Source organism: Eurypyga helias, unplaced genomic scaffold (assembly GCF_000690775.1).
Source record: "Eurypyga helias isolate BGI_N326 unplaced genomic scaffold, ASM69077v1 scaffold6386, whole genome shotgun sequence".
NCBI classification, from domain to species: domain Eukaryota; kingdom Metazoa; phylum Chordata; class Aves; order Eurypygiformes; family Eurypygidae; genus Eurypyga; species Eurypyga helias.
This window is the reverse complement of record NW_010258506.1, coordinates 5,280-17,315: the sequence shown is the minus strand read 5'-3', so window position 1 is coordinate 17,315 and position 12,036 is coordinate 5,280. Positions and strand designations below refer to the sequence as shown.

At 50.7% G+C, this 12,036-nt stretch overlaps 1 protein-coding gene across 1 annotated transcript in view; it reads left to right on the top strand.

The window, feature by feature from the left end:
• Positions 1 to 7,051, top strand: part of ARFGEF1 (ADP-ribosylation factor guanine nucleotide-exchange factor 1 (brefeldin A-inhibited)) — a gene marked incomplete at its 5' end in the record, with an annotated part of 65,733 nt that extends 58,682 nt beyond the window's left edge. Inside the window, 6 exons of the mRNA XM_010154357.1 lie at positions 2,216 to 2,345; positions 3,129 to 3,268; positions 3,815 to 3,983; positions 5,531 to 5,669; positions 6,517 to 6,634; positions 6,887 to 7,051. Of these exons, the coding sequence (XP_010152659.1) occupies positions 2,216 to 2,345; positions 3,129 to 3,268; positions 3,815 to 3,983; positions 5,531 to 5,669; positions 6,517 to 6,634; positions 6,887 to 7,051 (861 nt within the window). The remainder of the gene's footprint in view (positions 1 to 2,215; positions 2,346 to 3,128; positions 3,269 to 3,814; positions 3,984 to 5,530; positions 5,670 to 6,516; positions 6,635 to 6,886) is intronic.
• Between the last annotated feature and the right edge of the window lie 4,985 nt (positions 7,052 to 12,036).

Here is a 12,036-nt window from a genome sequence, read left to right as displayed (position 1 = left end):
CCCCCCCCTTTTCTCTGGTAATAAGAACTTAAACATCAGTGTTTACAATAGAAAGCATCTATAACCATCAGCTTTGTTGGCACCGGTTGAATAAACGGATGGAAAGTCTGGATTAGCCGACGAGCGGCATCCCCATAGCTGCTGTACTGCTGATGAGTTTAGCTTTTGGACATTCTCACAAGATCGCTGCATGGAGTTCTTGTAGGTTCACAAAGCATGTGATTAAAATTGTGCAAGGATGCGGTCCGAGATGAGATGGACTTGGAGAGATTGGCTTCCCTCCATTTATCCTTAGGGAGCGTCAACAGAATTTACTTTCAAGAGAGTGAATATTTTTGGTGGCCAGCTCTCATTATAGAGGTGTTTTATATGCATGTGACTGAATCTGCCTGCTGTCTCCTGACTCGTTTGCAGGGGTTTGATGTAGAAAATGCTTGATCTGAACATTGGCTATGGATTTGATTCATTTACGTCAAATCCAATAGCATGCAAACATGGGAAATGTGTTAAATGTCTTCGCCATGTCTAAATTGCACAATCTTTTTGAAATAGTTTAACTTTTTGTCTTCAGTCTAAAAAGACACTTGACAACTTCAAAATTAACATAACTTGTACAGTAAATAGTGTTAAATGGGATGAATTGTGGGTCTTTTGGTAGGATAGAATTTTTGCAGGCTTTAGGTATTTCCATCTAATTTTTCTTCAGGTAGTCCAAGTATAATGAAGGGTTGTAGACACAATATCTATTAAAAATATACTTAATTGTGATTAAAACCTTGGTTACTTGGTGTGAAAAGCTGATTATGCGCGTTACAGGAATGGTATGTGTCGACTCAAATCTGGTTAACGGCGCAGTGCAGGGAATTGCTGTGTAGTCCCCAGCAACCCTTCCGAAACACGTGCCAGGGGAGATGCTGGGTTCTTGAAAGGGACAGTAATCACTGTAGAAACTGCTCTGCACTCAGTGAGAGCACATTTTGGTGTTAATTACGTTTCCCTCTTCCACTGAACGCTTGCTGCAATGAAAACAGTAGGTACTCCCAGTGGTGTTCATACTTTATGAACAAGGAGGCAGATAGGTATTAAAAAAGCAACACCCCAGCAATTCATCTCCCAGAAGCACTGAGTTCTAGCTCAGGGGATAGAGAATTGGAACACGTCGCAGCGCTCTGCTGAAGCATCTCTGCCAGAAGGATTTTACATTAGAGCACGTTCCTGATGTGCATATGTTCCCCTCCCTCGTCACTTTACTGTGGTGAGTTCCTGTAGCACCCACACACACGTTAGTAGGAGCTTGTAATTCGAAACGTGCGAGGGAGTAAAGGTGAGTGAAGATTGAAGTTTGATGATCATAGAATCACAAAATGGTTTGGGTTGGAAGGGACCATCTAGTTCCAACCCCCCTGCCATGGGCAGGGACACCTTCCACTAGACCAGGTTGCTCAAAGCCTCATCCAGCCTGGCCTTGAACACTTCCAGGGATGGGGCATCCACAGCTTCTCTGGGCAACCTGTTCCAGTGCCTCACCACCCTCTCAGGGAAGAATTTCTTCCCCATATCTAATCTAAACCTCCCCACTTTCAATTTAAACCCGTTACCCCTTGTCCTGTCACTACAGGCCCTTGTAAAAAGTCCCCCCCAGCTTCCTTGTAGCCCCTTCAGGTACTGGAAGGCTGCAATAAGGTCTCCCCGGAGCCTTCTCTTCTCCAGGCTGAACAAGCCCAATGCTCTCAGCCTTTCAGTGATATCTCCTATTGCTGGGACTTGCCGTTTAAGAGCCGTGCATTCGCATTTCCATCCGTTGCAAAAGGCACGCAGGTTGTCACGGAAGCCGTTGGCGGGTTTGTTGTAGCTGGGGCTAGATGCTGCATCTCGCAGTTGGCACTTTACTGCAAACCTCGGACTCTTCATCTGGTAACAGCCAAACTACGTGTTGGCTGGCCTAGTAAATGGGGTTGGATGGCATAGTAAAAATACCGATGTGCAAAATACTGCTCGTTGGCTTTACTGTGCAATCAGGTATTTCTGGCTTGTTAAATATTCAGTTCTTTCTTAGTAGGGCATTTCTTGAGGGCCAGCATCAAATATGACTGAGGGGAATGAGACAGTGCAGTGCTGAAATAGCAGAAGTCTTAAGCCGTGAAGAGCACACACCGCTATCGACCGTTAGCTCGCGGAAGTTCTCTCTAAGTTAATTTTTTGGCTTTCTTTTCAGGATACAATCTCCCAGAAGTCAGTAGACATTCACGATTCTATTCAGCCGAGGTCTGCAGATGGACGTCCATATCAACCCAGCGCAGGGTCCACAGTAGGTGAAGAAACGAATAAAGCCAGGCCGACAGCAAGTGCGTGTCTCATCTCTTAAGGGTGGCGTTTGGTACCCCTGGCTCTAGTCCCAACCACAGCTTCAGTGATGTCGCGGGGAGAAGATTGCAGGGATGCAATTTGTGCCTCCGTGGAGAGTGACAGAATTCTGTTGGGCCCTTGGGGGTCCACCTTTGTGACCTCTGCCTTACAAATCTTTGCGTTCAGCTGCGGGCTGGGTACCCAAAGCAAAATAGTAAAAATACAAAAAAACTATTCTCCTTGTAATGCTGTGTAAAGGAGGAGTCCTTTTTTTTCCTTAAAAGCCAAGTTCTTTCTGTCCAGGATGCAACAGAAGCTGGGGAGGTGGGGAAAATAGGTGTATTTAGCCTGATTTGGAGACAATATATCAAACCCTTAAAATGCTTGTGCGGAGCTGCGTGTTGGCAATCTCAGTACTTGCCACGCATACTCACAAGCGTCAGCGCGATCCTGAGCCTCCTCCTGGGACGGTCTCCCAGCCTCTGGTTCTCGCCACTGCACCGATGCTACCGGTTTTGGTGGGTTTTGTGTGACGGTGTATGGTCGAATACGTGCCAGGTGACTGCAGAGCTAGGATATTGTGTTTTAAAACCTGCAACTTGTCAACATGGTGATTGGTCCTGGTTTTGGAAGCGAATTTAGATGGGGGGATTCCAGGTTTGGTCTGTGAATGTGCTTGACGGCAAGCTGTTCTTCAGCTTACCCCCCAAAACAGCTCAACAGAGAAAGAAGTATTGCAGTCCTTTAGTTAACAAGCACTTTTCTTTCTCTTCCCTTTAAAGAATTTCCAGAACAGAAGTTATTTGCTGCTCTTTTGATCAAATGCGTTGTTCAGCTGGAACTCATTCAGACGATTGACAACATTGTGTTCTTCCCAGCAACCAGCAAAAAAGAGGATGCGGAGAACCTAGCAGCAGCACAAGTAAGTAGAACTGACAGGTATCTCTCTAACTAGGAGAGAAAGTTTCACAAACTCCTGTAAGATCTTCCAGTTTAATAAAGCGCTTGTAGACGTGCTGGAGAGGGCCCAGCAGACCGCTGAGGTCTCTCACACCTTGCGCTGAGTTGCGTTTGCTGTGCTGGGGCAGCACCCTATGGAGATGAAAACGTGTTGGTGAAGGGGATGTGTGTGACTGGGGTGTGGATACAACTTCTGATACAGCTTTAAGCTTAAATACTGGTACAAATACAGTACTGCCCTGGGAAGCAGTGGATGCCCCATCCCTGGAAGTGTTCAAGGCCGGGCTGGATGAGACTTTGAGCAACCTGGTCTAGTGGAAGGTGTCCCTGCCCATGGCAGGGGGGTTGGAACTGGATGGTCTTTAAGGTCCCTTCCAACCCAAACCTTTCTGTGATTCTACAGATAAAAACAGGGTAGGATTGAGTTATCGCAGCAGTTTGCTGAAGACAGTTGTGAATTTTTACTTGAAATACCTTTTTTTTTTTAACTGTTTAATTTTTTTAATAGAGAGATGCAGTAGACTTCGATGTCCACGTGGATACACAAGATCAAGGGATGTATCGTTTTCTGACGTCGCAGCAGCTTTTCAAACTTCTTGATTGTCTGCTGGAATCTCACAGGTTTGCTAAAGCATTTAATTCAAACAATGAACAAAGAACTGCTCTCTGGAAAGCAGGTGAGTCGGGCACCTTGGAGAATGTGAGAATGCGTAACTGCGCTTTTAATTGACCCAAAAATAGGTCAAAATGTGAATTTAGAATGTGTAACTGTATGTCAGGCTGTAACTTCGTAGCCGTAGAATTGTGAAGGGGGAGGGGAGCATTTGTGCAGGTGCAAATATCCTTTCGGTTTCCTAAGATTTCGGGTTTCTCTGGATTAGGGCTGCCAAGCTGAGCCCTGGCTGTAGCTGTGAGTCCCAGACTTGGAAGCTGCGGGCACAAAACCCTGAAACTTACTCAGGGGGGGTTGTTTTACCTACCAGTGTGTAAGTGAAATACCTGTCATTGTCTGAAACAGGTGGAAAATGGACTCTCTGTATCACTGTGTTTAATCTCTCCCTTGCACCAAAGTTAGCTGTGTTCCCATTTTGGATTGTGAGTGTGTACTGTGAATATGGAACCTCGCGCTCCTAAGTTGGGAAAGACCCTTAAGATCATCAAGTCCAGCCATTAACCCAACACTGCCAAGGTCACCACTAAACCCTGTCCCTGAGCACATCTATACAGTCTCAAATCCCTGCAGGGATGGTGACTGTCACCACCCTGGGCAGTCTGTTCCAGTGCCTGACTGCCCTTCCATGAAGACATTTTCCTAATATCCAATGTAAACCTCCCCTGCTGCAACTTGAGGCCATTTCCTCTTGTCCTGTTGCTTGTCAGTCGGGAGAAGAGACCGACCCCTGCGTCTCTGCAACCTCCCTTCAGGTAGTTGCAGAGAGCGATCAGGTCTCCCTGAGCCTCCTCTTCTCCAGGCTGAACACCCCCAGTTCCCTCAGCTGCTCCTCACAGGACTTGTGCTCCAGACCCTTCCCCAGCTCCGTTGCCCTTCTCTGGACACGCTCCAGCACCTCAGTGTCTGTCTTGCAGTGAGGAGCCCAAAACTGAACACAGCATTCGAGCTGCGGCCTCACCAGTGCCCAGTACAGGGGGCAGTCACTTCCATCGTCCTGCTGGTCACACAGTTCCTGACGCAGGCCGGGATGCCGTTGGCCACCTTGGCCACGCTGCTGGCTCATATCCAGCCAGCTGTCAACCAACACCCCCAGGTCCTTTTCTGCCACGCAGCTTTCCAGGCACTTGTCCCCAGGTGTCACGTGGGGCTGTTGTGGCCCAGGTGCAGGACCCGGCACTTGGCAGGCGTTGATGCGCAGCGAGCCGTTGCGCGCGTTGACGTGCGTGGAACGACTTCAGCTCGAGTGAGGTGGTGTTAATACTTGTGGGCACTGGTTTTGTGCGGGTGGACCTCCGCTGGGACTGAGGCAGAACAGTCCCTGTGCAGGTGGTCAGAAGGCACCGTGCTCCCGGGTTTCACATCTGCCTGGAAGCACATAGAAACAGGTGCCGAACGCAACCATGGCGTGTGTCCATAGGTTAATTTTTTAGCAGTGCTCCACTGCAGTGTCAGGATAAATGAATTGCAGGAGCTTAGGAGGAGAAGTGGAGAACTGTAAGGAAAAATGTCAGATGAAACAAAACTCTAAACGGATGCTTGGAATTTCCATAGGATTCAAAGGCAAATCGAAGCCCAACCTGCTGAAACAGGAGACGAGCAGCCTCGCCTGTGGGTTGCGCATTCTGTTCCGTATGTACATGGACGAAAGCCGCACCGGCGCGTGGGAGGAGGTCCAGCAGAGGCTACTGAAGTAAGGTCCATGGAGCTGAACCGGTGGATGTTATTTCTGAGGCTGCGGGGGGTTTATTTTTATTTAAAAGGCCAGTAAACCTCCCCGAGCTGCCGCAGTGTGGCGACGGCTGATACCGAGTCCGTGTGTTGACTGGAGAGCGCTGTGCCTCCAGCCGCTGAAGCTGCCTCTGCGGGAGAGACCACGGGTTTTGTCGTTCTCCCGTAGCGGGTAGAGGATTGATTGTCACAGCTCCTCTTTCAGAAGAGAAGCAGCCGTCACCTAAACCCTGCTTTTTTCTGTCTGTGACCTCAGACCTCTGAGGGAACGGAGCCTCTTTGTTCGCACCTGCAGAAACGAGCACCGGGCCTGCGGGCACACGGCAGCTTTTGGCTTCTTGGTGGTTCATTACTGTGAACACAAAGGTTCACCTGACCGTTTGTAGTCTGCAGGGTCAGGGGCCGAGTACACGGGGCTTAAAAGCACGGCAGTAAGGCCGTGAGTGTACCTCAGGGTTGATAGGGCAAGGAGCAGAGCTGAAAGCTACCTGGCCACATCAGCATGAGAGTCGTTCTTAAAGTTGACATATCACTTTGCCACCGGCATTTTAATCCCTCTCCGAGAGCACTCGATGCGCTTTCGATGCGTGCGCAGACAGCGTGATCGCTGCCCCTCTCCTAGGACTTTGGGTTACGGACCGAACAAAATCACGGCTTCCTCTTGCTCTTCAGGCTTCTGGCAGCTTTCGTAGGGTGCTGCTGTCCCACCCCCGGGCTCTGCGCTGCTGCAGCTGCAAAGCTGCAGCTCCCTCGCTGCTGTAGAGCTCCGAGCAGAGCGTGGGTCACTGGTTTGTGTCCTTTCTCCACAGCGTCTGCAGCGAGGCCCTGAGCTACTTCCTCACCCTCACGTCAGAAAGTCATCGGGAAGCCTGGACTAATCTGTTACTCTTATTTTTGACTAAAGTGCTGAAGATAAGCGATGAAAGGGTAAGAAAAAACCTCCCTCTTGAGGAAGAGGCGTTAGGACGGAGCTGCGTGCAGCCAGCGAGCACCTGTCGGTACTTGCAGCGCGCTCGGCCTTGCGCTAGCGTGGCGCCCTCGGTTACGGAGGTGTTCCCGCTTGTCACCTCGTGGGGTTCCCACCTTGCCCGGGGAGCGTGTTCCGAGTCCTTCGCTTGCAGCACGCTTTCTGGGGTGTAGTGATGCTTAATAGAACCATTTCCTCTGTTTTCTCCTCAGTTCAAGGCTCACGCCTCCTTCTACTATCCACTGTTGTGTGAAATCATGCAGTTTGACCTCATTCCTGAACTCCGAGCCGTCCTACGAAGGTTTTTCCTGCGGATTGGTGTGGTTTTTCAAATTTCCCAGCCAGCGGAACAGGAGTCTGGAACAAGCAGGCAGTAGCAGAGAGTGACTGAGCCGTGCTGGTACTCCTCAGCTAAGCGAAAGGACCGGGAGTCTGAGCAGCCCTTCTGTCTGGATATCCATAAAAATGGGCTCCATATGGCAGCGCATATCCCAGGGTTAACGGTACGGATGCTTACCACTGTAATTACAACACTCTAGTCCCTCTTTCCTGATGGATTGTCTCCGTCGGTTCCTCGCACCTGGCTCCTGCTGGGCAGGGAGCCGGCGTTGGGCGCCGCCCCCCCGGTCAGCGTGGGCTGCGGTCGCCTTCGCCGACAGCCCTGGACGGCAGCGTGCACCCGGAGACCTCGGTGTGTAAAGGTCTGAGCTTCGGGAAGAAGTGCAGCTCAGGAGAGCTGCGTTGTGAAGGGTAACATGTTTATAGTGAAAAGAAAACCCGAGATGATTGTTTGTGGTAAAAGATACTTGGCAGCTGTGTCTGAGCTGCTCGGAATTTTGCACACTCCGGCTGTCTGAGACCGGGGGTTGATCATCCTCCTGTGACAAGTGTACAGAGCTGCAGGTCTGTAATATAAACTCCTCAGCACTCTACAGTTCTTCCTCGATTGTTTGGTTGCTGTACTGTTGGTTGGCTGAAAACCCACAACACTTGGCTGTTTACCAAATGCACTCGAGGTTTGGGTTTCTTTTTTTGGGGTTGTGATTATTTTCTGCTTTCTTCTCCTTCCTTCCTTTTCGGTTTCCTTGTAGCCCAGAAGTTAGTGTTGCTGACTTTTCGTCAAGAACAGAGGTAGAAATATCACGACCGACGTAACGACCCGTAACATACTTGTTTTAGGGCTTTTAAACGTAACGAGCCATTGAAACGATGATCCTTTAAGGACTGGGACTTGAATCGCTGCAAACGAGTCTAGGCTGTGTCTGCTGTCACATGGGGTTGGGTTTTTTTTTTTGTTTGATGTAGATTTCACTCTCCTGTACAGAATTTAATGTTGAATATATTCGAGTAACAAATCCGGCATGGCTTGGGGACGGTTAAAATTTATGGGAAACGTATTCATACTGTGAATTGTGCTCCGATGGTTAGCAGGCGAGATTGTTAAGCGTTCTGTATTCCAATGGATGTAGAAATTTTTTTCCGATGGACAAAATGTATATGGTACAGATCTGTAAAGTTTTCTATGTAAAAAAAAATTCTGTACAACTTTCTGTACAATATTTGGTTCTCATCTGGCATATTCTAATCAGGTTAGAGGTCAATAAAGTTTTTGAACTCTTTGATGGGTGCAATCAAACCCCCTCTAACCCGCAGCTGCTTGCTGTACCGCTGCCCTCTGCTTGCACAGGACCAGCCGTTGGGTGGCTGAGGTGTGCTGGACTCACGGCTGGGGCAAAGGCACGGAGCATCGGAAAGGTACATTTGGAAAACAAAGGGAAGAAGAAAGCTGTGTGTAGGTAGGTTGGTCAGGTGACCCTGTCAGGCTGCGCAGATGGGAACTCACAGCCTGTGTTTTGCCTTCTGGGAATTAAAACATGAATAGAATCCCAGAATGGTTTGGGTTGGAAGGGACCTTCAAGACCATCGAGTTCCAACCCCCCTGCCATGGGCAGGGACACCTTCCACTAGACCAGGTTGCTCAAAGCCTCATCCAGCCTGGCCTTGGACAGGAAACAGAGGATGGAATAAGGGTGGAGGGGAGGGCTGGGATTGCAGTTCATCTCCCTGCTCCCTTGGGATCAGCCAGCTGTGCTGTGTCAGCATCTTCCTTTCGGTAAGTGAAGGCAGAAGGGGGTTGTCTTTGCCAGCTGTGGGGCTTGTGAGAGCTGGAGGAGGGAGACGTGAAGGCTGAGAAGGTGGATGAGGGGGCCTGAGTTCAGCACAGAATGCATCTGCCCCTCCCGAGTGCCCTGGGAGACCAGGAGATGCAGCTGTTCACCGCAGGCTCCGGTGTAAGTGCTTCTACAAAAACTGATTCTGGGGGAGGGATTGAAAGGTCTGGCCTGGGAGGAGGAGTTTTCTTGTAACCAGACTGCATTCACCCAGCTCAGAAGGGCGGCGCTGAGGTTATTTGCATTAACCGTACTGGTACAGCCTTTCCCTGCGGCCGTACTCTTCAGTTTGATGTGCAAGTTCAGCACCGCGCTGGGCTCTCTGACCGGGCCCAGGCCTGACGCTTACTGTGAGTGGAACATGCCCTTAACCCCCGTTACATCTTCTCCCCCTGCCTGTGGCGAACACTGTTCCAGGGACCATCGTGGGGTGTCCCGGTTCTCCGGAGCACTGCGCCAACAGCCACTGATGTGCCCACCCCCAGCCGCCTCACGCCTCCTTCAATGCCTGCGATCAAGATGACAGATGATCGACCAAGCAGGAAGCTGAAGGTGAAGGAAAGGCAAGGGGTTTAAAAGGCACGTGGGAAGATTTAGTTTGGATATCAGGAAGAAGTTCTTCCCGGAGAGGGTGGTGAGGCACTGGAACAGGTTGCCCAGAGAAGCTGTGGATGCCCCATCCCTGGAAGTGTTCAAGGCCAGGCTGGATGAGGCTTTGAGCAACCTGGTCTAGTGGAAGGTGTCCCTGCCCATGGCAGGGGGGGTGGAACTAGATGGGCTTTAAGGTCCCTTCCAACCCAAACCATTCCATGATGCAACCTCATGGTGGGGCTGGGCAATGTCTGAGACTTGAGCTGGAAGAAATGAAGACAGCCTGTGCTGGTCAGGGACGCTTACAGACACCCTCGCAGCTAAATGAGGAAGGTGTTCTAGGCTGACACTAAATCCGTGCTTGTGTCAGGAGGTAAAACCTTGATTAAAGGTACAGGAATAAAGAAAAGTTCAGTTCTGTCCCCGTCCTGGAGTTAGCACAGTGGGTGTCACACATTTTAACTCGAGAAGCAACTGAATGGGGCATCGGACGCAAGGGGAGCGCTGGCAGGTGCCACACTGAAGGACAATACAAAACGTTCCGGTGAGGTTCAGCACAGAGGCTCCTTGGTAGGGCGATAACTGCACTATAAACCATCTTTCCCTGAGCTGCTCAAAGTTGTTGTGGGATTAGAACCTCTGGGAAGTGCCAACCGAGCAGCGGAGGCCTGTACTGCGTGCGCTGGCCTGGCCTCAGCTTGCACCCAGACCCAGCCTTACCTACTGCCCACTGCACCCCAACCGCTGAGCGGGAGCAGCCCTGTAGCTGACGAGCCGGACCCTCATGGGAAGGTTGGAGTAACCGGTGCTTCCTCCTGGGGAAGGATCACGCTAAGCCCGAGGGAGCTACACAGCGGCAGTAGCGCGGGAGTACGCCTGCGGCCACATGGGGCACTTGCCCACCATCGCCACAGGCCAGCCGCGGCCTTCAGGCAGGGGGAAGGCTGAAAACAGCATTTATTACAAATTGCTTCAGCCTTTGGTATTTTTTTCTTCCTTTCTGGTAAAGGTTTGGGCTCTGGCTGGGAATTCCTAACCAAGAGGAAAGTAATCCCTTACCCTTGGTTCACCCTGGTGTTTCAGCTCACTGCACTCCTGAGGTCTTGCCTCTCCCGCTAACGCTCTGCCTTGCGTCAGCAACCGTCCCCCCTGCTCGTCCTGCTGCTCACCCTTCCCTCAGCTTAGAGGTACTCCTGAGCGCGTGGAAATGATACATTTGGAAAACTCAAGTCTGCTTCCATATTTTTAGTAACAAAATAATTTATTAACTCTTAAATCAGAACCATAAATTAAAGAGATGTGACAATCTTTGTCCTTCCAGCACACAACCAGTTAGGGAACTCCCTGCTGCGCTCCCGTGCGGGACAGCACTGCTCACCGCACCAAAAGCTCCTCTCCCAGTTATTTACCCTTCTGGCAAAAGCTTGAAGGTTACGCTCCTTCCAGACAGTCTGAGAGTTCGGCTACACCCAAAGCTAAAAATCAGCTTTGATTCAGTATCAAATTCACACACACACTCTGGTTTTGTGCCGGGGCTGAAAACTGAAAACTTGTATAATGCTAAAAAAGGCCCAACCCTGTTCTCCACCTCCCTTACCCCACCCCGTCTGCTACCTCATTATTGCTAATTCAAGGACAAGCACAGCTCCACACTATGTACAGAGAAGAGAACGATCCCTATGGGAGACCCCGGAAAGTGCAGTGGTGCCGGGGAGTCCCTCGGCCGCCGCAAGGCCCGGCCGGGTGGCGCCGGGGCTGGAGTCAGCCGTGGGCGGTGGAGAGGCCGTGCCAGGCAAGTGGAAGGGTGTTTTCAGGGGAAAGCTTCGCTGGGTTGGGCTGCTCAGCCATCAACCTTCGGAGCGTCTTCGACGTTCCCGGTCGCAGCCAGGGCTCGGTTGCAACCGAGTCACCGGAACTGAGCCACCTGCCCTGGCGAGACGGAGCGTGCTTCGGAAGGTTGTCCGCTTCCCCTGAGGAAATGCTCCCACCTGAGAGAGAGGAGGAACGCATGTTAAAGGGACAACAGCTTATCACATCTTACCGCAGCGTTCCGTGACACCCCTCTGGCCACAATAAATGCATAAATAATGCCTTTGAAGCGCATTTCTTTCTACTTAACCTGCATTTGTGAGGTGCTGGGGAACTGAGCCCGGCTAGAGCCAACAGCTGAAGGCTCCCGAGTCATGGATGGCTAATGCCAACAGCTCCTCCCGCTGCCAGATCAATGAGGGGTTGGACAGGTGAACTTGGATGGACATGGTAGAAGGTTCTCGCTTTCCCAAAGCCTCCTGTTACAGGGACACATCCGATCCGTCAGCGCACGGGTGCCCAGAGTACGCACGTAACAATAAGGCCGTTAAATTACGGTGTCAGGGCTGAATGCTTGTACAGTCTCTTACGTGGGAGAGAACTCCGGCAGAGTTATTCGCACCCTGGTAGGGACGGGAAACGGTAAAGACTTTTTTCCTGAACTGCCACTTGACAGCGCAGTTTGTATCGGCACACTGGGCCCACCACCGCGTGCTCCAGCATTCCTTTACTTAACGGCAGAGAGGAATGTCTGAAGAGCCTCAAGCAATTTAGGCAACTTCTCTCATAGG